Below are 23,907 nucleotides of genomic sequence, written 5' to 3'. Positions count from 1 at the left end.
CTCTGCCATCATTGAATACCCCCTGCCCCTGTTGCTGACTTTTGCCCCACCCTTAACCCATCCTTAAGTAACATAGCACTTATTGTACAAACTAGATGAGCAATTTGGTCTATGACTATTTCTGGCTTCATTAGTAACTTTGTATTTTTTTTTATTATGCTTTCACTTGGTTACAACCAAAGTTATTATAATGTGCAAGTTGCCACTATTTTAGAAAATTAATTGCAGTTTTCTGCTACAATATTGTGCCTTGTTCCAATTAGAAAATGAAAGCTGAGAGGGAACACAGGCAGTTTAGTGTTTTGAGAAATCAGCAAAACTTCAGCTCAGCAGTCTCTAAAGCCTAACTTAAACAAAATAGAAATGAACAAAAAGCCCTCATTGGCTCAAGTGAAAGAGAATCAAACAGAAAAGAGGACCCAGACAGAGAATAGCATACTCAGCCTGAAGGAATTGGTGATGGACAAAGGTAAGGGAGAGGGGAATAGGTGCCTGGGTTCTTTTTTCCTCCTGTTTGTCAATCATTAAAAATGGAAGAACTAAAGCTGGTCTTAGTAAGCAAAGAAAGGAAGACAAAAAAACCCCCTAGATCCTTGAAAATGAAAATGACTCAATATGGAGAAGAAAAGACTCCTTGTAACTGGAGCCAAGCAAGATTGCGCGACCCCCAGTTCAAGGCCCTATACTAGGGCTTTGGGGGGAAAATGAAGCAAAAGATCCAGCACATATAGATGGCCAAGGGAAAAACTTGAAGAGCAACAAGAACTAAGAAAAAATAGGAAGTGAAGCATAGATAGACAAAAAGCTGAGTATGGTGGAAACATAACAAAAATACCACTATGTCTGCAATGAAATTAGCAAAAGATCCAGGAACCACATTCCTAAAATCACAATGGTAAATAATATGAGATTGTCTCTGCCTTGCTAGTAAGGCTGAGGGCAAAAGCCTAAAATAAATGAAAGTAAATATTTAAAATAGTAGCCTTGTCAACTAAATATATGCTGAAATCATACAGAAAGTTGTTTTAAAAATAAGGTCTCTCGGGCTGGGAAGGTGGCTCAGTGGTAGAGTGCTTGCCTTGCATGCATGAGGCCCTGGGCTTTATTCCTCAGCACCACATAGGCAAAAAGAAAAAAGCCAGAAGTGGTGCTTTGGCTCAAGTGGTAGAGCGCTACCCTTGAGCTGAAGAGCTGAGGGAAGTGCCCAGGCCCAGTGTTCAGGCCGCACAACGGGATTGCACCCCCCCCCCCCCAAAAAAAAAAGGTTTCTCTGCTTAGGCTGGTCTGAATGTTACAGTGTATGCCAGGCTGGTCTTTAAGTCACAATCCTCCTGCCTCTGCTTTCCAAGTTACTGGGACTACAGGTGGGCTGGGATTGCATGTCCCAATCGTCTTCTGACTTTAGCTCTGAAGTAGTTTTATATTAAGGATTCTATGTAGCCTAATGCAGGTTGTCCAGGGACCACAATTTGAGAAGCATGGACCTAAAGGTCTGAAAAACTGTTTTGAATAAATGTACCCAAAGCTAATAGCAATTAGCAATTCATTTTCAGCAGAGTTTTCATATGGGGCTGTGTAAGAGATCATCTCATGGGGAGAGCTATAATAGTGGGAATTGAAATAAATCAGTACTTTGGAAGATTTCTCTTGAGAATGTCTGTTGGCCCAACAAGTTCACCTCTAAATATCAACACAGTGAATTCCAAGAAGTAACAAGAAAGAAGGGAATGCAGGGTAAGAAAGTCTAGGACAGGCCCCTTACCCACAGAAACATTCCACCAGGGCCAGGGTGAGGGCCAACATGACAGATGGAGAACAATCTATACTTATTTGTATTCACAGACATACCCTTACTTTATGCTCCAGATAAAAATTCACTGCTTGTCTTAAATGGTAGTTACATACAGCCCAACTGGGGGACTGGAGGTATGGGTATTCTGTGTAATGAAACCATAACCAGGATGGAGGAAGAGAGCTAGACAGCAAATTTGCTCTTGAAAGTTTCCAGCATTTTCACCAACAGAACAAAAAGGTTCTAGTCAGACTCTGTTCTCTGAGGCATGCCTTCTGGCCACTATGTTGTCAGTGGTCTTAAGTGGTCTTTTGGACTCTTCCAGACTACTGTAGCTAACTGAGCTTCCCACATCCCATTGGGCTTATTGGCCAGGGTTTATGTCAACAGAAAGCAAACATTTGGATAGTTCTCTAATTAGATAATATTTAAGCTCTGTTCAAATCTAAGAACCTGTGAATTATTTCCCTCAGTACTCTGTGTAGTTTATGACATTTATTGTTCAGTGCACTTGTTGGTGTGTTTCTTTTCTTTAGTTGTGTGCTTAATATACTCAGTTGGGTTCAATGTTAAACTCCTTAGGGGCATATCCCCCAGGGTCCATCATTTTCTTTTCTTTTCTTTTTTTGGTTATGGGGCTTGAACACTGAGCCTGGGCGCTGTCCCTAAGCTCTTCAGCTCAAGGCTAGGGCTCTACCCCTTGAACTACAATGCCACTTCCAGTTTTCTGGTGGTTTATTGGAGATAAGAGTCTCATGGACTTTCCTGCCTGGGCTGGCTTTGAATTGTGATCCTCAGATCTCAGCCTCCTGAGTAGCTAGGATTGCAGGTGTGAGCCACTGGCACCTGGCCAGGGTCCATCATTTTCTTTCTTCTTTTTTTTTGGGGGTCCGGTCATGGGGCCTGAAATCTGGGCCTGGGCGCTGTCCCTCAGCTCTTCAGCTCAAGGCTAGCACTCTACCACTTGAGCCACAGCACCACTTCCGGCTTTTTTCTTTTTGCTTATGTGGTGCTGAGGAATTGAACCCAGGGCCTCAGGCATGCACGGCAAGTGCTCTACCACTGAGCCAACTTCCCAGCCCCGGGTCCATCATTTTCTGCTATGCAGAAATGCCTAGAATGGAAATCTGTGTGTGTATGAGAGACAGAGAGAAAGAGGCAGGCTTGAGCAAACACGAAGGAAGAAAGGGGGGAGGGAAGGGGAGAGGAGGGAAGGGGAGGAAAGGGGAGGGAAAGGGGAAAGGGGAGGGAAAGGGAAGGGGAAGGGGAAGGGGAAGGGGAAGGGGAAGGGGAAGGGGAAGGGGAAGGGAAGGGAAGGGAAGGGAAGGGCAAACAGACACTACTGGGGCTTGAACTCAGCCTTGTGTTCTCACTCAGCTTGCTTGACTGGCCCTACCTCTGGAGCCAGGCCTCCAGTCTGGCATTTCGCTGGTTAATTGGAGACAGAGTCTTGGAGACTTTTCTGCCCAGGCTGCCTAATTCCTTTAAGGTCTCAGCCTCCTGAGTAGCTAAAATTATAGGCATTAAGCTACCATCACCCAGCTAGAATTTAAAAAAATTTTTTTTTGTTGGTCATAGGACTTGAACTCAGGGCCTAGACACGGTCCTTGAGCTTTTCTGCTAGAGGCTAGCATTTTCTGGTGTGGTTAATTGGAGATAAGTCTCACAGACTTTTCTGCAGAGGCTGGCTTTGAACCATGATCTTCAGATCTCAGCCTCCTGAGTAGCTAGAATTGCAGGTATAAGGCCACTAGCACCCAGAGAAATCATTTAAAGAAAAACTAGAGGTAGGATCTGTTAGATGTCTCAATCGGAAAAAGCACACCACACACATCCGAGGGTGGGTGGGTGGGGGAGTTTAATGCCAGAAAGACTGGCAGACTGTCTCCATCAGGACAGACAGGAGCAGCTGCTGTTAAATTAGGGAGGGGTACTTAGAGGAAGGGAGCCTGAATTACTAGGATCACAGGCATGCCACCACCACATCCAGCTTTCTTCCATGGAGATAGGAGTTTTCAGCACTTTTCTGCCCAGGTTGGGCTGCAATATTGATCCTTGGCTTCCTGTACAGCTTGGGATAATAGGTGAGCATCACTGTGTCCATTCATACATAGGTTGAGAAAGGACCTCATGAACTTTCCTGTCTGGGCTGGTAATTGTATAACTACCTCCCATTTTAGCCTTCCAAATACCTAGGTGGATCACACCTGTAATCTATCCAGGAGGCTAAGATCTGAGGATTGCAGTTTAAAGCCAGCCTATGCAGGAAAGTCCATGGGACTCTTAGATTAATCACCAAAAAAAAGCCAAAATGGAGTTATGGCTCAAATGGTAGAGTGCTAGCCTTGAACAAAAGAGCTTAGGTATAGTGCCCAGACCCTGAGTTCAAATCCTAGGACCAGCACAAACGAATTACCCCTAGATTACAGGTGTGAGCCATTGGCACTGCTCATGAGGCCCTGGGTTCGATTCCCCAGCACCACATAAGCAGAAAAAGCTGGAAGTGGAGCTGTGGCTCAAGTGGTAGAGCGCTAGCCTTGAGCTGAAGAGCTGAGGGACAGCACCCAGGCACATAGTTCAGGCCCATGACTGATAAAACAAAACAAAACAAACCCCAACTTAATATTACTAAAAAAGGTTCTTTTTGTGCCAGTATTGAGGCTTGAACTCAAGGCCTTGGCACTCTTGTTTGCCTTTTTCTCTGGAGCTCTATCGCTTTTGGCTTTTTGCTGGTTACCTGGAGATAAAAGTCTCTCAAGTTTGTCTGTCAAGGCTGGCTTTTTTTTTTTGGTCCGTTGTGGGGCCTGAACTCCGGGCCTGGGCGCTGTCCCTCAGCTCGTCAGCTCAAGGTTAGCCCTTAACCACTTGAGCCACAGTGCCACTTCTGGCTTTTTCTCCTTATGTGGTACTAAGGAATTGAACCCAGGGCCTCATGCATGCAAGGCAAGCACTCTACCACTGAGCCACCTTCCCAGCCCTCAAGGCTGGCTTTGAGGATTTCACAGATCTGATCCTCCTGAGTAGTGAGGAATATGGGTTTAAGCCATTGACATCTGGCTAAAAGAAATAAAAAAATATATATACACACATATATAAAAAATATATACATATATACAAATATATAAATATAAATATATACATAAATATTTTTTATTATTTTGTTGGCTGTGGGGCTTGAACTCAGGGCCTAGGCACTGTCCCTGAGCTTTTTCGTTCAATGCTAGCACTCTACTACTTTGAGCCACAAAGTGGCTACTTCTGGTTTTGTGGGGGCTAACTGGAGATAAGAGTCTCATGGACTTTCCTGCCTGGGCTGGCTTCAAACCACAATCATCAGAACTCAGCCTCCTGAGTAGCTAGGATTACAGGTATGAGCCTCTCTGCTCCTTGAATTTTTTATGTGTCTCGGCATTAACAGTTTCATGTTGAGGTAAGGAAATAGTTTTTTTTTTTTTAATCTAAAATTGCTCTTGGCTACCTCTAAATAGTCTAGGACATTCAAATGTGAGGCCTGTTGATCATGGATAGGCTGCTCTAGAGCTATGACCATGACAGCTCAGGTCCTGGTTGGTAGATCCAACTGTTGACTTTCATCACTCTGCTAGGCCTTAGAGAACCTCATATACTAAATGCATAAGTAATGGCACTCACCCTCATGGATGTTTCACCACCATGAGCCTGTTGTAGCCTGAAGACTTGGGCTACCATGTGTTCCGTGGAGGGATGCAGTAGGATCCTTCTTGAGGCCAAGCCCACCATTACATATCTGCCCATTGGAGACAAGCTCACTGAAATGGCATTGGGACCTAAGGACCAAAAGAACAGAGACATTTCCTAAAGTACTTGCCATTCCAAAGAACAGCTTTCACTCTTTTATCTTTTCTCTGATGTTTATATTCACGTGATCACTTTGACTTTATCTTATAGGAATGTAGTGAGTACACATATATACAGTAGTCTACTTAGTATTCAATGCTAACCACTGTTAGTACATTAATTACATTTTAAAATTGTAAAAAGCATAGTTATAATTATACCTCAAAGTTTTGTTTTTCTTTTTGTCGGTTGTGGGGCTTGAACTCTGGATCTGGGTATTGTCCCTCAGCTCTTCAGCTCAAGGCTAGCGCTCTACCACTTGAGTCACAGCGCCACTTCCGGCTTTTTTCTTTTTGCTTATGTGGTGCTGAGGAATTGAACCCAGAGCCTCAGGCATGCAGGGCAAGCACTCTACCACTGAGCCACCTTCCCAGCCCCATTATTAAGTATTAAGAGCATTTTTGGGGGAAGTATTGGAGTCTGAACTCAAGGCTTTGTACTTGCTAGGTAGGTGTTCTGCTGCTAAGCCATGCCTACAACTCTAAGAGCGTGTGTGTGTGTGTGTGTGTGTGTGTGTGTGTGTGTGTGTGTGTGTGTGTGTGTGTGTGTGTGTGTGTGTGTGTGTGTGTGTGTGTGTGTGTGTGTGTGTGTGTGTTCTGCTGCTAAGCCATGCCTACAACTCTAAGAGCGTGTGTGTCTGTGTGTGTGTGTGTGTGTGTGTGTGTGTGTGTGTGTGTGTGTGTGTGTGTGTGTGTGTGTGTGTGTGTGTGTGTGTGTGTGTGTGTGTGTGTGTGTGTGTGTGTGTGTGTGTGTGTGTGTGTGTGTGTGTGTGTGTGTGTGTGTGTGTGTGTGTGTGTGTGTTGGTACCACAGCTTGAACTCAGGATTTCATGCTCTCACTTGGCCTTTTCATTCACGGCTAGTGATCTACCACAAGTCACACATCCAATTCCAGCTTTTTCCTGGAGAAAGATATTCTCATGAACTTTTCGGTCTAGGCTGCTTCAAACCTCTATTCTCAGGTTGCAATGTTCTTTTCTTTTTTTTTGTCAGTTGTGGGCCTGAACTCTGGGCCTCGGTGCTGTCCCTCAGCTCTTGAGCTCAAAACTAGCGCTCTACCACTTGACCCACAGCACCACTTGCAGCTTTTTTCTGCTTATATGGTGCTGAGGAATTGAACCCAGGGCCTCATGTATGCAAGGCAAGCATTCTACCACTGAGTCACCTTCCCAGCCTCAGATTGCAAATTTCTTTTGTTTTTTTTTTGGTCCAGTTGTGGGGCCTGAACTTGGGCCTGGGCGCTGTCCCTCAGCTCTTCAGCTCAAGGCTAGCGCTCTACCACTTGAGCCACAGCGCCACTTCTGGCTTTTTTCTTTTTGCTTATGTGGTGCTGAGGAATCGAACCCAGGGCCTCATGCATGCAAGGCAAGCACTCTACCACTGAGCTACCTTCCCAGCCCTCAGATTGCAAATTTCTAAGCAGCTAGGATGATAGACATGAATCATCAGTACTCAGCTATAAGTGTGTACGTGCATACTTGTGTATGTGTGTATGTGTATGTGTGTGCATACTGGTCCTGGGGTTTGAACTCAGGGCCTGGGTGCTGTCCCTGAGCTTTTATGCTCAAGGTTAGCACTCTACCACTTGAACCACAGCTCCACTTGGGCTTTTTTTTGGTGGTTAATTGGGAGATAAGTATTTCACAGACTTTCTTGCCCAGGCTGGCTTCTAACTGCAGCCCTCAGATCTCAGCCTCCCAAGTAGCTAGGCATAAGCTTTTTTTTTGGGGTCCGGTCGTGGGGCCTGAGCTCTGGGCCTGGGTGCTGTCCCTCAGCTCTTCAGTTCAAGGCTAGCGCTCTACTACCTGAGGCACAGCGCCACTTCCGGCTTTTTTCTTTTTGCTTATGTGGTGCTGAGGAATTGAACCCAGGGCCTCAGGCATGCAAGGCAAGCGCTCTACCACTGAGCCACCTTCCCAGCCCAAGCTATTAAACAACTTTAAAAAAAAATCTCTTAATACAACTTTACATTTCTCTGAATGATACCTGCTGTAATCTTCCTTATATGTAAAAATTTGTATAGTTTCTGAGAAGTGGGATTTCTGGATCAAAGAACACATATTTTGGGAGGCTTCTTTTGGGCTTTTAGAGCCTTGTACATGTTGGCTAAGGACTTTATCACTGAGTAATATCCAGCTTTTTTGTTTTTTATAAAGACAGGGTCTCAAATAAACTGTGTAGCCTAGGCTAGCCTCAAACTTGTGATTCTTCTGCAGCATTGCTAGTTCTGGAATTATAGGTATGTATATTATGTATAGGTAGTAGGCATCACTACACACAGTGTTTTTGTTTTTTTTGTTTTTAAATACAAAATGCCAAACTGCCTTGTAGTGTTCAAGCTCCAAGGCCAGTATGTGTGCACGCTGCACTAGCGGGCGTGCGCGTGCGCACACACGCACGCACGGCTCTTATTGTCGGCCTTATTCTGTTTTTTTTTTGTTTTTGTTTTTTTGCAATGCTCTAATCCTTTTCTGGCCTGTGCTTCAAGAAAGGTAGAGGCAGTGTGACCATTTCTCTCACTCAGTCTGTGCCTCACCTAGGAATACCCAAAACAAGCACCAAAGTCCCTCTGCCTTTAGGTTGAGCTTCTTTTTTTTTTTTTTTCCTTTCTTTTTTAGGTTGAGCTTCTTATGCCTTACCAAATCTCTTGGTATAAAGCATTTCCCCCAGGTTATGAGGAGCCAGGGAGTACACTGCCAAGATGCCTTCATCAGGAAAGCCCCTCTGGCTGCTAGGGATGAAAGCTGCCAGGAGTTGTCCATCTGCAGAAATATCACAGCTGGCATCATTGTAGATCTTGCAGTTCTGTACCAGCACATTCACAGAGGCTGTGTTGGACAAAGAGAGGAAATATGGTAAGAAAGTATGCAGCTGATGTTGTAAGAAATGTGAGACTAAGAAATTTTGTGGCCTTCCTAAGAGTGTGGACCCTGTCTAGAAATGCTATAGGATGCCTTGTCATTCAAACTAAAATGTCAGGGATCAGGAAACAAGCAGTAGATGGCTCTTCTACTACATTAGTAGAGATGGGGACAGGGCAGTCCACACCTCCACACCACCAGCTGGATTTCAGTTCACACTTAGGAGACATCATTTGAGAGCTTAGACAGAACATTACTACAAATTTTCCTGGAGGGTCACTCAACAGCTATTATTGACCAAAAGATCAAAACAAAATGAATGGAACAATCCCACTGAGTAAAAAAAAAGAGGGTATGTATGTGTTCAGGTACAGCTTTCCTAGACCAGGAATCCTACTCAACACCTGCTATGTGATCAGAGAAGTCACTTTAGAAATTTGAATTTCATTTTCTCTTTGTGAATACTAATATCTAACTCCATAAAGAGAGGATAAACAGGAAAGATCCTGCCCTGGTTGGACAGCTGGGGTCTTTTGATCTTTTTCATGATGCTGTATGCTTTTTCCACATTGTAATCCAATGTTCCCAGTTAGCCCTAGTCTGAGAATAAAGCCCAGAGTCAGTGAGTAACAGGCTAAGCTGCTGAAGTAGCTGGAATGGAGGGAGGACTAGAGGCATGTCTGTTCAGGAGGAGAATCTATCCACTATACTACATGTGACAGAAATAAGGAGATATTAGCCAGCAGTAAGACTATAGTGGGCTGGTTTTGGATTTCATTTGATCCCCTCCTCAAAGCCCGATTGTGTGATGTTCTGCAGAGACAAAGTGGTTTGTTCTTAACGTGAGGTTGGAACAAGAAGGCCCACATTAGGGCACAAACAGAATATAACACATTTAAACAGGCCAAGCACCCTTTCTCTTTTGTCTCATTTTGATCTATGGCATGCAAAGCAACTTTCTACTCATTCTTATATTTGAAGAAGTCCACTATTATGGTGGTTAAAAAAAAAAAAAAAAGCCAAGCTAAGCTGCCATGACTGATTCAGGCTACTATTTCACTAAGCCATACGTGACTGAGAAGTCAAGGGCAGGTTTCCCTAGGATTTCAGTCCCAGGAAAACAAGAATTGCCTTTTCAGTATTTATAGGGCCAGGGACTCAGAGTAATCTGTAAAGCTCTATGCTTGTTCCCCTTTCCCTACATGTTGCTAATGAAGCTACAGAGATGACAGAGTCGATAAAAAAAATGATACAGACACATTGATTAGGTTGTGCCAATTCTCAGGGGCTGACACCTACAGTACCATTACACATAAAATCGAGGAGGGACTACAAGGATGGCTCTGTTTGCTAACTAATAAAATAATGACATCCAAATATTCATTGCTATCACCATTAGGCCTCTCTGCTGTTCAACTCCCAACCCACCATCTGCTCTATCTAGCCTGTATGGCTAGATTTATCCAGTGAGTACTGGGACCGTATGCTCCTGACACAGGGTCCCAAGCCCTTTGCCAAAAATATGACAATCTCTTCCTACTTCTCTGGATCAACACGATATGGGGATATGGAATCCAGGAATCGAGGAAGCTTCAGAAATGAATTCATCTTGTTTTTGTAGCCTTGAGGTTGGCATAACCCTCAGAAAAGCTAAAAAGAAATGAACAATTAAGAGTCTAATCATCAAAGACAGGAAAGAAAGTAATCAAAACTAGTAAGGCATGAAAATAAAGAATGCAATGGGACTCTATGGACTTTTTTTTTTTTTTGGTTGTTGTTGGTTGTGGGGCTTGAACTCTGGGCCTGGGTGCTGTCCCTCAGCTCTTCTGCTCAAGGCTAGCACTCCACCACTTGAACCATAGCACCACTTCTGGCTTTTTCTGGTTATGTGGTGCTGAGGAATTGAACCCAGGGCAGCATGCAATGCAAGGCAAGCACTCTACTACTGAACCACCTTCCCAGCCTGTCTCTGGACTTTTAAGTCAGCTTTTCTTTTTTCTTTTTTTAGGGGGCTAGTCCCGAGGCCTAAATTCAGGGGCCTAAGCTTCTTTTGCTTAAAGCTAGTACTGTACCACTTGAGCTGCAGCACCACTTCCAGCTTTTTCTGTTTAAGTGTTACTGAGGAATTGAACACAGGGCATAACGCATGCTAGGCAAGCACTCTATCCCTAAGCCACATTCCTAGCCATTAAGTCAGTTTTACAGTTAGCACTTTATCTACACTTAATGTTCCATAAATGTATAGTGATTACTCAGATATATCTCTTGTGTTAACATATATTTTGGTCAAATACAGAAGCTGAAAATAACCCTCAAAGCTAACCACCAACATGAAAAAAAGCAATTAACTGGTTATGGAAATAAGAGGTGTGGAGAAGAGTGCAAATGTGGTTTCCTTCTAGAAATCTTGGCTCAAAACTCATGAGAAGCTGGTTAGTGGGGCCAAAAGCATTTTGTCAGCTGTAATTCTAGACCACTGCAAAGTTGTCTGTATTGTTTTATGATGATTTCGTCATTGACCATTTCCTAAATTTTGCTCCATTTATCTAACTCCACCCAGTTTCACAACAGCTCCTGGTTATAGCACTGATCTCAGACAGACATGCAAATGACAATGAAAAAGAAGGTAAAAATCTTCTCCAACATGCTTCATTTCTAAAATTTTTCAGTCAGTAACCTAGAATTGCACTGCTGCTTTAAGGAAGGGGATGTGGAAGGTATATGATAATTTGGTAGGTCCATTACAGAGATCACTGGGCAGTATGCTTATAATCTCTTTGCATCTCCCCTTTTCCCCCTTTCTTTCTTGCTGATCCTAGGGCTTGAACTCAGAGCCTGGGAGCTATCCCTGAGTTCTTCAGCTCAAGGTGAGCACTCTACCACTTGAGCCACAATGCCACTTTCGGTTTTCTGGTGTTTCATTGGAGATAAGAGTCTCATGGAATTTCCTGACCAGGCTGGCTTTGAATCACAATCCTCAGATCTCAGCCTCCTGAATAGCTTCGTGAGACACTGGCGCATGGCAGATTTCAGCTTCTTTTTTTTTGTCGGTCATGGGCGCTGTCCCTCAGCTCTTCAGCTCAAGGTGAGCACTCTACCACTTGAGCTACAGTGCCACTCCCAGTTTTCTAGTGGTTTATTGGAGATAGGAGTCACACGGTCTTTCCTGCCCAGGCTGGCTTTGAACAGAGATCCTCAGATCTCAGCCTCCTGAGTAGCTAGGATTACAGGCGTGAGCCACCATCACCCAGCAGATCTCAGCTTCTTGAGTAGCTAAGATGACAGGCGTGAGCCATCAGTGCCCAGCTTCCCAGAGCTTTTTTGTCTCAAGACTAGCACACTGGGCTGGGAATAGGGCTTGGTGGTAGAATGCTTGCCTAGCATGCATGAAGCCCTAAGTTTGATTCCTTAGTACTACATAAACAGAAAAAGCCATAGGTGATGCTGTGGCTCAAGTAGTAGAGTGCTAGTCTTGAGCAAAAGAAGCTCAAGGACAGTGCCCAGGCACTGAGTTCAAGCCCCAGGACTAGCAAAAAAAAAAAAAAAAAAAGACAAAGGGTAATTAATTTATCCTTTAAAATTCAATACTAATGTTAAGGAGAGGAGGCGGAGAGAAGAGGCGGGGAGTGGGGGGGATATGGAGTGGGAAGGAGAAATAAGGATAAGAAAGAAGAGGGAAGAGAAGAAGAGGGAGGAAGGAAAGACTGAATAGGGAGAGATGTAGCCAGACATTGAGCTCACATTATTAGAGATCTTTCTTATTCCCTTACCTTACTTTGTCATGGCAGTTCACCATCTATAGCAAGCAAGCTACAGCAAGCATGAGAATCACCAGGAGTGCTTTCTAAAACATAATGCTGGACCCAGCCAGAGAATCTATATTTTCAATAAAGTTCCAGGTGTAGCTGATGCTGTAACTATGGACCAAACTTGAGAGCTCAGCATCAGGCTTTCACTTAGAGGAAAATGTACTTGGCAAGGATGATGGGGTAGTTACCTGGACAGCTAAGAGGGAATAAAGAATAGGAAAGAAAAGAGATGCAGGATACATCAGAGAATCATGTTCCAGATTCTTCAATGTAATTCCTCCTAATTAGAAATGATTATCAAATGGGAATGGTGGCACATGCCTATAATCTCAACATTTGGGAAGCTGAGAGGAGGATTGTGATTGGAGGCCAGTCTAGGTTACATAACAAGACACTCAAAAATTCAATGGGGGGGGGGGGGTGCTGGGAAGGTGGCTCAGTGGTAGAGTGCTTGCCTTGCATGCTTGAGACCCTGGGTTCAATTCCTCAGCACCACATAAGCAGAAAAAGCTGGAAGTGGCACTGTGGCTCAAGTGGTAGAGCACTAGCTTTGAGCTGAAGAGCTGAAGGATAGCATCTAGGCCCAGAGTTCAAGCCTCATGATCAACCAAAAAAAAATTCAAAGGGGACAAGGGGCATGGCTCAACTGGTAGAATACCTACCTAGCAAGTGTGAGGCCTTGATTTCAAATTCCAGTACCACCAAAAATGAGGTAGGGAGAGAGAAGTAGGAAAGAAATTACTTCCAATTGAAAATGCCCTAGCAGTAAATAAGGGGAGAAATACTGATGCCTGGAGGAACAGATGGCTCAGCCATCCTATCAAACTCCATAAATTATAAACAAACACCTTGTACAAAGATCGATGGATAGCCTTTTGTTGGATGACCAGATGAGGCCATGGGAACAATTAGCAGTTGTAATGCTTTTGCAAATGGATTAGATACTAATTTGAAAAACCCAAGGGAGTTTATAAGCAGAAAAAAAAATTTCCTCTTGGCTATCTCCGACCCTTCTGATTTCAGCAGAAGACCAGATCTCCAAATGACACTGTAGGCACCCCAGCCTCAAGGCACCAGTCACATCCCTTGTAGTGGCCTGCCATATACCACTTATCTACTATTTTCGTTTATGCTAGAACTGGGGCTTGAACTTAGCCTCATACTCCTACTTTGCTTGCTTGGCTAGAGTGCTACCATTTGAGCCACACTTCTTTTGCTGGTTAATTGGAAACAGTCTCACTGACTTTTCTGCCCCAGACAGTATCAAACTTTGATTTTCTAGGTCTCAGCTTCCTAAGTAGCTAGAATTATAGGCATGAGCCACTGGCACCTGCTCTCCACTGGATTTCTTTTTTTTTTTTTTTAATAAGTTTTTTATTGTGAAAATACTGTACAGAGGGGTTACTGTTACATGACCAAGGTAATGAGTACATTTCTTTTTTTTTTATTTTTTATTTTTATTTTTATTTTTTTTGTCAGTCGTGGGGCTTGAACTCTGGGCCTGGGCGCTGTCCCTCAGCTCTTCAGCTCAAAGCGAGCGCTCTACCACTTGAGCTACAGCGCCACTTCCGGTTTTCTGGTGGTTTATTGGAGATAGGAGTCTCACAGTCTCTCCTGCCCGGGCTGGCTTTGAACCGCGATCCTCAGATCTCAGCCTCCTGAGTAGCTAGGATTACAGGCGTGAGCCACCAGCGCCCGGCATGAGTACATTTCTTATCAAGCATTGTTGCCTCCTCCTTTGTTTTTCCCTTCTATCCCACCTCCACAACTACATGCTCCTCCTCCTCCCTCTACCCCCCCCACCTGCCTAAATTGTAAAGTTAGTTTTTTTTGACATAGTGTCTTGTACATCTCGTTGCAATGGGTCAACCTGTATCCCTATTTAAATATTTTGTTTTTTCCCTTCCCCTCCCCAAATTATACCAACATCAAATACAGTGATAACAAGGGTTATATCATGGGGGAGGAACATATAAAGCAACAACAACAAAAAAAATCACATGGTACCTTATAAATATATGTTTGAAACAATAGCAAGAAAGAAAATACCACTCCAGACACCGGTGGCTCACGCCTGTAATCCTAGCTACTCAGGAGGCTGAGATCTGAGGATCTCGGTTCAAAGCCAGCCTGGGCAGGAAAGTCTATGAGACTCTTATGTCCAATAAACTACTGGAAAACCGGAAGTGGTGCTGTGGCTCAAGTGGTAGAGTGCTTGCCTTGAGCTCTGAAGAGCTGAGGGACAGTGCCCAGACCCAGAGTTCAAGACCCATGACGGACAAAAAAGAAAGAAAGAAAGAAAGAAAAAGAAAGGAAGGAAGGAAGGAAGGAAGGAAGGAAGGAAGGAAGGAAGGAAGGAAGGAAGGAAGGAAGGAAGGAAGGAAGGGAAAGACGGAAAGACAGACAGACAGACAAAAGAAAAAACCACTTGTGTTCCTATCTTGGGGTTCATTTCGCTTAACTTCATCTTATCCACTGGATTTCTTAAGGCCTGTTGTACCAGGACACTTAGTGATAAAAGCTATTCATCCCTTAAGTTTACTCTTAAAAATCATAGTAAAACAGAAAACAAAAGAAATCCCAGAGAACCTAACAGTATTATTAGTTTTGAAGCAGTTTCAAAATTATCTACATATATAAAACATTATTTAAACTTCTTTTTACAGATAGTAATTCAATAACTCCCTTAATGCGAAGCAAGACAAACAGGTATCAAAACACTTTAGTCTAATTCTAAAAAAGTTAATTAAATACAATTAGGGTAAGCCAAATGACCAGCAACTTGGCATCTGCTGAACCATAAGTAAAACTCAAGATCAATGGTTCTCAGACATGGGCTGTGTTGTTCCCAAGCCAAAATCTACCTTCCGATGGAAGGCAGGTTAACTTTAAAAAATGAATCCTACATTAAGACAAATTCCCAATTTACTTTACTAACTGAATCTATCAAAAGTGAAGATCAAGCTGGGTATGGTGTCATATGCCTGTAATTCCAGCACTCAGGCTGAGGCAGCCTCAGTTTGAGGCTAGACTGGACTATATAGTGAAAGCCAAAACCATAAAATGTTCTTATTTGGATCAAGAAGAAAATAAGAGTAAAATGATATCCAATTGCATAAAAACAACAAACAAGTGGGAATCAGAAGCCCAGCACAGATCAGGAAGCAGGTTAAATTCATTTAAATAACTAGCACTCTCCAGAGATCGAAAATTTGTATCTCAAAGGTAAAGGAAGATATATCTTTAGAATTATAATCAGATTCTTTTAAAGAATCACAGTGCAAAGCTGGGTGCTGGTGGCTCATGCCTATAATCCTATTCCAGAAACTGAGATCTGATGATAAGGGTTTGAAGCCAACCCAGGCAGGAAAGTCTGTGAGACTCTTCTCTCTAATTAACTACCAGAAAACTAGAAGTGGAACTGTAGCTCAAAGTACTGCTGAGGAGAGTTCAAATCTACCTTGGGTTAAAAAGCAAGTACAAGGCTGGCCTGGGACACACAGTATCTCAAAGAGTTCTGTACTTGACTAGTCAGTTGATAGAATTAAAAAAAAAAAAATTCCCCCCTCAGCTCAAGTCTCTAATCCTAGCTACTTAGGTATTGGTGTTTGAGCTCAGTCCAGGCATAAAAAATTCAAGAGACTGCATCTTAAACAATGACTAGGTCAAATGGAAGACACCTGCCACTCCAGAGACAAAGAAAAGCACAGATAAAAGGAATAAAGATGAGTGGACTAGTTATAAAGCAACACCTTATTCTGAAAATTACCAACACAAAAATGGTCTGGCAAAGGAGCTCAAGTAGTACTTACTGAATGACTGCTTAGGAAGCATAAAGTCCTAAGTTAAAACCCCAGTACTGCTAAAGAAAAAAACAAATACCCACCGACCTTTCCTTATGTTTAGAAGAGAGAAGCACCAGGTTTAAACCATTTTTTAAAAAGCTATATTTTTTCTTTTCTTTTTTGATACTAGGGATCAAATCCATGACATTTCACTTGCTAGGCAAGTGCTTACCACTATGCTACATCCCAGCCTCAGGTTTAAACCTTTAAGGAGCATAAGGAGGAAAAAGTAAGTAACTTCAATACTGCTCCAATACTACTCCAGTTACTATTTAAATTGTTCCAAAGAAAGAAAAACAAACAAATGAAAAAAAAAAAAACAACCCCACAAAAGTTCTCAATTATAATACCCAAACCTCTATAGATTTTACTTAAAAACAATAAGCACAGATCTAATTTACTTGTGAATAGCAATATTTAAAAAAGTTCTGCTGGGCACCGGTGGCTCACGCCTATAATCCTAGCTACTCAGGAGGCTGAGATCTGAGGATCATGGTTCAAAGCCAGCCTAGGCAGAAAAGTCTGTGAGACTCTGATCACCAATAAACCACTAGAAAACTAAAGTGGCGCTGTGGCTCAAGTGGTAGAGTGCTAGTCTTGCGCTGAAGAGCTCAGGGACAGAGCCCAGGCCCAGAGTTCAAGCACCATGGTCAACTAAAAAATAAATAAATAAATAAACTTCTACCAATAAGCATAAGAAATACGTAGAAATAAACATAAGCAATGAGGAAGACTTTAAATTACTCCTGTTTGATAAGAAGATAAAATAAATATACTGAATCTCCTTAAGTTTATTTATAAATGTGATTCTAACAATTATACTAAACAAGATTGGGAGGGAGTTTAATATCTGTATTGAAAAACAAAAATGCCAGAGTGGTTTTAAAAATATGAAAGTAGGAAGGAAAATTTGGATTAAAAAAAACTATACCAATAACAGGAAACTAGTTCCACCAGATTCTAAAACATAGGGGCTCAAAAATGTAAGCCGGAGCTGGGTGTCAGTGGCTCACGCCTGTAATCCTAGCTACTCGGAGCTGAGATCTGAGGATCGTGGTTCAAAGCTAGCCCAGGCAAGAAAATCTAAGACTCTTGTCTCCTATTAACTACCAGAAAACAGGAAGTGGTGCTGTGGCTCAATAGGTAGAGTGCTCACCTTGAGCTGAAGAGCTGAGGGACAGAGCTCAGGCCTAGAGTTCAAGCCCTACAACTGACCAAAATATGAATAATCCTATGAATAATCAGACAGATCACTGGAATAGGATTGCCCAGAAATATACCTAAATACAAAAGAAACTAATAGTATGATGAAAATAGTACCCTAAATCAGTCAAATGGAGTATTAAATGGTTGAGACAAATGAAGAATCATATAGGGGAAAAGTTGGATTGTGTTTTGCTTATTTGAGATTAATTTCCCTAGTAAATCAAAGATTTAAATGTAAAATGCTAAAATGTAAAGTACTAAATGATCCTAAAGATGATACAAAATCTAGAAACCACAAATGTAAAGTGGTATAAACTTTTTTGTAAAAAAATTCTTTGTATTTATAAGGTTTTAATCTGAAGAAAACAAAGAACAAAATTTTACTCAAATCATTCAAAACCAAAATTAAATTATTAATGAAATACTGTAAAATGAACATCTTACTTTCCTAAAGTGTCCTTAACCTGTATGAATTCCTACCTGCCAATCACTAGCTGTACAGCAGGTAACTAATCAATAACCTTATCCATCATCACCAGACTGATTTTTAGAAAAATATGGATGCATTTCAATAGGACTCTAGAACTTAAGTTTTAACAAAAATTTAAATATACACCAACTTAAGTTTTAACAAAAATTTAAATATACACCAACTCTCAAATTGCCTAATTCTTTCTCACCAGATCAACTATGATATGGATAAAAGACAATGATTTTTGTTAATTTTTCCACAAATTAAAATGAGTAAGGAACAAATTATGCATGATTTTTAATTTCATGTAAAGCTGGACAGAAGTATTTACATGTTGAAATCCAGGGCGCTGGCAATACCAGGCAAATGCTGCAATTGGGCTGTACTCCAACCCTTAAAATTCTTTTTCTGTCTCTTTGCTTGCTAAGACCTCATTTTTCACAGCCATTTCCTTATTACTATTTTTATTATTATTATTAGCAGTACTGGGTTTAAACTCAGGACCTTACACTTGCTTGGGAGGTGCTCTAATACTTGAGTCACATGTCTAGCCCTGTCACAGTCAATGGATAAGAAAGTAAGAACTCTCAGCTGGGTGCTGGTGACTCATGCCTGACTCATGGTGACTCAGGAGGCTGAGATCTGAGGATTTCAGTTCAAAGCCAGCCTGGGCAGGGTCTTAAACCACCAACCAAAAGCGGTGCTTTGGCCCAAAGTAGTAGAGTGCTAGCCTTGATGAAAGAGCTCAAGGACAGGGCCTAGGCCCAAAATTGAAGCCTCACAATGACCACCACCATCACCAATAACAAAAAAAGAACTTTCCAGAACTGAGAAGTCATTTTACAGTTATCTAGGCAAGGATTCTCCTGAGAATCCAAGTGGAAACTAGGAGTCCAAAAAACTTGCCACATAACACTTACACTTATTAGACAAGCATGCTATCACTTGAGCCACACCTTGAATATACTTTTTTGGGGGCTTGAACTCAGGCCTAGGTGCTCTCCCTGAACCTCTGTACTCAAGGCTAGTGCTCTACTATTTGAGCCATAGTACCACTTCAGTTGAGTGGTTATTTGGAGATAAGAGTCTTATGGGATTTTTCTGTTTGGGCTGGCTTCAAACAGTGATCCTCAGATCTCAGCCTTTTGAGTAGCTAGGATTATAGGCGTGAGTTACAGGCACCTGGCTGAACATACATTCTGATGACAAAATTTCTATCATATATTATAAAACAAAAAGTTGTGGGGCTGGGAAGGTGGCTCAGTGGTAGAGTGCTTGCTTTGCACGCATGAGGCCCTGGGTTTGATTCCTTAGCACCACATAAGCAGAAAAAGCCGGAAGTGGCTCTATGGCTCAAGTGGTGGAGTGCTAGCCTTGAGCTGAAGAACTGAGGGACAGTGCGTAGGCCCAGAGTTCAGGCCCCACAATTGGCAAAAAAAAAAAAAAGTTGTGTAATTCTGACTTAAAATAAGTTCTACAACAAAAATAACCTTTCAGCAAAGCCAAAAGATAGGAAATTCCTATCAAAAGTTAATTTCCAATTTATAAAGAGTTTCTGAAGAATTATTAAGTAAAAGACCAGTAACACAAGAAAAGATGAGGAAATGTACATGGACCTGGCCAGAGAAGGTAACACAAATGGCAAAGCACACGAAGAGGCACAACTGCCTCTGAAACTTGAGAAACAAACTTATTACTACCATGGACTACTTTTTATCATATCAGACTTGCAAATATCTAAAAATCTGATATCATATTCTGTGAGGCACTCTGGTGAACTAGGGGGGAATATAAACTGGCACAGTCTGTACTGAGGGTAATATGCTAATAGCTACCAAAATTATACTCTTCCTCTCTGTAATTCTATTTCAAGATATTTGTATTATCAACATACTTGCACATGCAAAGTGGCAATTGCAGCGGTTTGTACAGAAAAAAATAAACTTAGAAGTCTTTCAATAAGACACTGGCAATAAAAATTCTAGCACACACAAAAAAATTCTAGCACATATAAAAAGTAAAATACTAAATAGCCACAAAAAAGTAAATTTTACATATTGATATAGAAAGATCACTGAGATACACTTTAGAAAGAAAAATACAAAAGAATGTGTATAACAAGCTGCCATTTGATTAGAGAAAAAAATATGACTTTGCTCTGTGTGTGTGTATGTGCGTGCGCGCGCGTGCTCCTCCTATGGCTTAGGCTCTTGTTCCTGAGCTGTTCTACAGCTTAAGGCTAATGTTCTACCACTTGAGCCACAGCTCCATTTCCAGTTTTTTTGGTAGTTAACTGGAAATGAGAGTCTCATGAACTTTCTTCCCCAGGCTGGCTTCATATCACAATTCTTAGATCTCAGCCTTCTGAGTAGCTAGAATTATAGGTATCGTTCCTGATGACATATAATATTCTTAAAAAGGTACACAAGAAATTTCTAATCAAGGTTCCTTATGTCAAGAAGTGGAAGGTAGTAGAAAATTGAGTTGAGAGATTTTTTTTTGTCAGTTGTGGAGCTTGAACTCAATGCCTGGGTTCTGTCCCTGAGCTCTTTGCTCAAGGCTAACACTCACTCTACTTCAGTGCAACTTCCAGTTTTCTAGTGGTCAGAGATAAGAATCACAGACTTTACTGCCTGGGCTGGCTTTGAATTGGCATCATCAGATCTCAGCCTCTTGAGTGCCAGGATTATAGGTATAAGCCACACCAGTGCCTGGCTGGGGAGACTTTTTATATCCTTTTATATGAAAGGTTTTTGAGCAGTGAGTAGTTATAGAATTTGAATTATATATTCAGATCATAATTTTTAAAGACCTGACAAAATAAAGAAACAAACTATGGTCATTTATTATTAATTAAATAAACATGGGCCAGAAACCTAGAAATGAATAAATAAACTTGGATCTTCAAAAGAGACAGGATGGTGTGGATTCCTTGTAGAGTTAAAGGACAGATACCTGGACATGTATCTTAGAAGCACTTACTGTTATTAAGGTTTCATTAAGAACAGATACAAAATATTAACTTAATTACCCTTGCCTGGTAAGAATACCAAGACTGGCATATGGGAAGGAAGGAAGGAAGGAAGGAAGGAAAGCAGGAAAGCAGGCAGGCAGGCAGGCAGGCAGGCAGGCAGGCAGGCAGGCAGGCAGGCAGGTAAGCAGGTAGATCTGGATGTTAGTGGCTCACACCTGTAATTCTAGCTACTCCTGTGGCTGGAAAGTCTGTGACACTTTTATCTCCAATTAACTACCAAAAAAAAAAAAAGCCGGAAGGGGAGCTATGGCTCAAGTTGTGGTACACTAACCTTAAGCAAAAAAGCTCAGTGATAGCAACTAGGCCCCAGTTCAAGCCCCAGGACCAGCAGCATAACAAAACAAAAGTAGAAAAAAGTAAAACTGAGACAAAAAAGGAGGAAGGCCCTTCCCATAAAGGAAATGCAAATCAAAACAACACTGAGATTTCCATCTCATCCCAATAAGATTGGGCAGCTTAAAGAACAGGAATAACAAAAGCTGGCAGGGATGGAGGAGGAAAGGAAGGAACCTTATTACAGTGCTGGCGATAATGTAAACTAGTACAACCACTCTAGAAGGCAGTTTGGAGAGTCCTTAAAAAACTAAACATAGGGGCTGGGAAGGTGGCTCAGTGGTAGAGTGCTTGCCTTGCATGCATGAGGCCCTGGGTTCGATTCCTCAGCACCACATACGCAGAAAAAGCTGGAAGTGGCACTATGGCTCAAGTGGTAAAGTGCTTGCCTGGAGCTGAAGAGCTGAGGGACAGTGCATCAGGCCCAGAGTTCAGGCCCCAGGACCGCCAAAATAAAAAACAAAAACCAAAAACTAAACAGAATTATCTTATGATACAACAGTACAACTCTTGGGCATTGCAAGTCAGGATATGGTAAAGACACTGCATGTCCATATTCATTGTCACACTATTCACAATAGCCAAGTTATGGAAACAGCCCAGACATCCTACAAGGGATGAGTGGATCAAGAAAAGGTGATACATATGTACAATGGAATTTTACTCGTCTACTAGAATAATACGTCATTTGTGGGGAAATGGATGGACCTAGAAAAATTGTGTTAGGTGAGAAAGACAAACAGCGTATGTTTTCTCTCATATGTGGAAGCTAGATGTAAAATACAAACATGAATGATAACATATTCAGGGGTTAATGCATTTACACACAAACAGTAAAGCGGTGTTTTTACCAAACTGTTTTTACCAAAATGAATACCATACCAGAAATAAAAATATATTTTGGGGGAGAGGGGGTTCAATAATGGAAGAAAGAAGGGTGAGCAAATGCAGTCTCTATACTTAATGTACATTATGTAAAAATTGGAACTAGGTAACTATGTAGGGATGGGAGGGTGAAATATTGGGAAAGATAATGGAAGGGGTGACATTATCAAGAAGAATTGTACTCATAATCTGATTTATGGAACTGTAATCTCTTTGTACAACTACTTAATCATAATAATAATAAAAAAGACAGTTGGGTGCCAGTGGCTCAGGCCTGTAATCCTAGCCACTCAGGAGGCTGAGATTTTTGAGGATTGAGATTTGAAGCCAGCCCCGGCAGGAAAAGTCCCTGAGATTTTTATCTCTAACCACCAAAAAAACAGAAATGGAGCTGTGGCTCAAAGTAGTAGAACACTAGAACATTAGCCAAGCAAGAAAGCTCATGGACAGAGCCCAGGCCTTGAGCTAAAGCCCATGACAGACAAAACACATTACCCACACACCACACCCCCCCACCCACCCACCCACACACCAGGTCTCAACCATATCCATACTATCCCAGGCCTTGAGCTAAAGCCCATGACAGACAACACACACACACACACACACACACACACACACACACACCAGGTCTCAACCACACACACACACACACACACACACACACACCAGGTCTCAACCACACACACACACACCAGGTCTCAACCACACACACACACACACACACACACACACACACACACACACACACACACACACACACACACACACACACACACACACACACACACACACACACACACACACACACACACACCCCAGGTCTCAACCACACCCATACTATCCCAGGCCTTGAGCTAAAGCCCATGACAGACAAAACACACACATGCGCGCGCACATGTGCACACGCATGCACACACATGCGCGCGCACACACACACACACACACACACACACACACACAGGTATCAACCATATCCATACTATCCCATCCCATTCAGTTCTGGATTTATCAAGGAGTTTAATATCAGTACAGTCTTTCAAGGTAAGATAGAGCTCTCAGTTCTTACACTCCCTTCTTTTTCTCGTCATTTTCCTCTCAGATCCATCTAAATTTCAGGCATTGAGTCCATGAATTACTTGGTAGACAAACTCCTCTGGGCAAATGTTCAAGGGAAATGCCCTGAATGATCTATTCAAATTTCTCTTTTTTCTTTTTGTTCCAATACCAAGGCTTGACCCCAGGGCTTGTGCTCTCACTTGGCTTTCTTTTCTTTTTCTTTTTTTTGGGGGTCCGGTCGTGGGGCCTGAACTCTGGGCCTGGGAGCTGTCCCTCAGCTCTTCAGCTCAAGGCTAGCGTTCTACCACTTGAGCCACAGCACCACTTCCGGCTTTTTTCTTTTTGCTTATGTGGTGCTGAGGAATCGAACCCAGGACCTTGAGCATGCAAGGCAAGCGCTCTACCACTGAGCCACCTTCCCAGCCCCTCACTTGGCTTTCTTGCTCACAGCTGGCACTCTGCTACTTGTGCCACACCTCCAGTCCCCTTTTTTTTTTTTGTCAGTTGTGGGGCTTGAATTTAGGGCTTGGATGTTGTCCCTGAGCTTTTTCCCCCGAAGCTAGCACTCTTATCACTTTGAGATAAGAGTCTCTCAGACTTTACTGTCAAGACTAGCTTAGAACTGAGATCCTCAGATCTCAGCCTCCTGAGTAGGATTACAGGCATGACCGACCAGTGCCCAGCTCAATCCCACATTTTGCTGAATAGGTGGAGATGGAGTCTCAAACTTTTCCGC

At 42.3% G+C, this 23,907-nt stretch overlaps 1 protein-coding gene across 7 annotated transcripts in view; it reads right to left on the bottom strand.

The window, feature by feature from the left end:
* Ambra1 (autophagy and beclin 1 regulator 1) overlaps nt 1-23,907 on the bottom strand; it is a 221,610-nt gene that overhangs the window by 34,265 nt on the left and 163,438 nt on the right. For all 7 annotated transcript variants that reach the window (XM_070032455.1, XM_070032456.1, XM_070032459.1 and 4 more), the window contains 2 exons: nt 8,307-8,495; nt 5,444-5,598 (listed from right to left, as the gene is read on the bottom strand). In XM_070032455.1, the coding sequence (XP_069888556.1) occupies nt 5,444-5,598; nt 8,307-8,495 (344 nt within the window). The remainder of the gene's footprint in view (nt 1-5,443; nt 5,599-8,306; nt 8,496-23,907) is intronic.

This window comes from Dipodomys merriami, unplaced genomic scaffold, assembly GCF_024711535.1.
Source record: "Dipodomys merriami isolate MVZ:Mamm:240054 unplaced genomic scaffold, mDipMer1.0.p SCAF_21, whole genome shotgun sequence".
In the NCBI taxonomy this organism is placed as follows: Eukaryota; Metazoa; Chordata; class Mammalia; order Rodentia; family Heteromyidae; genus Dipodomys; species Dipodomys merriami.
Note: the sequence above shows the minus strand (reverse complement) of the source record. Positions and strands in the feature narration are given on the sequence as shown.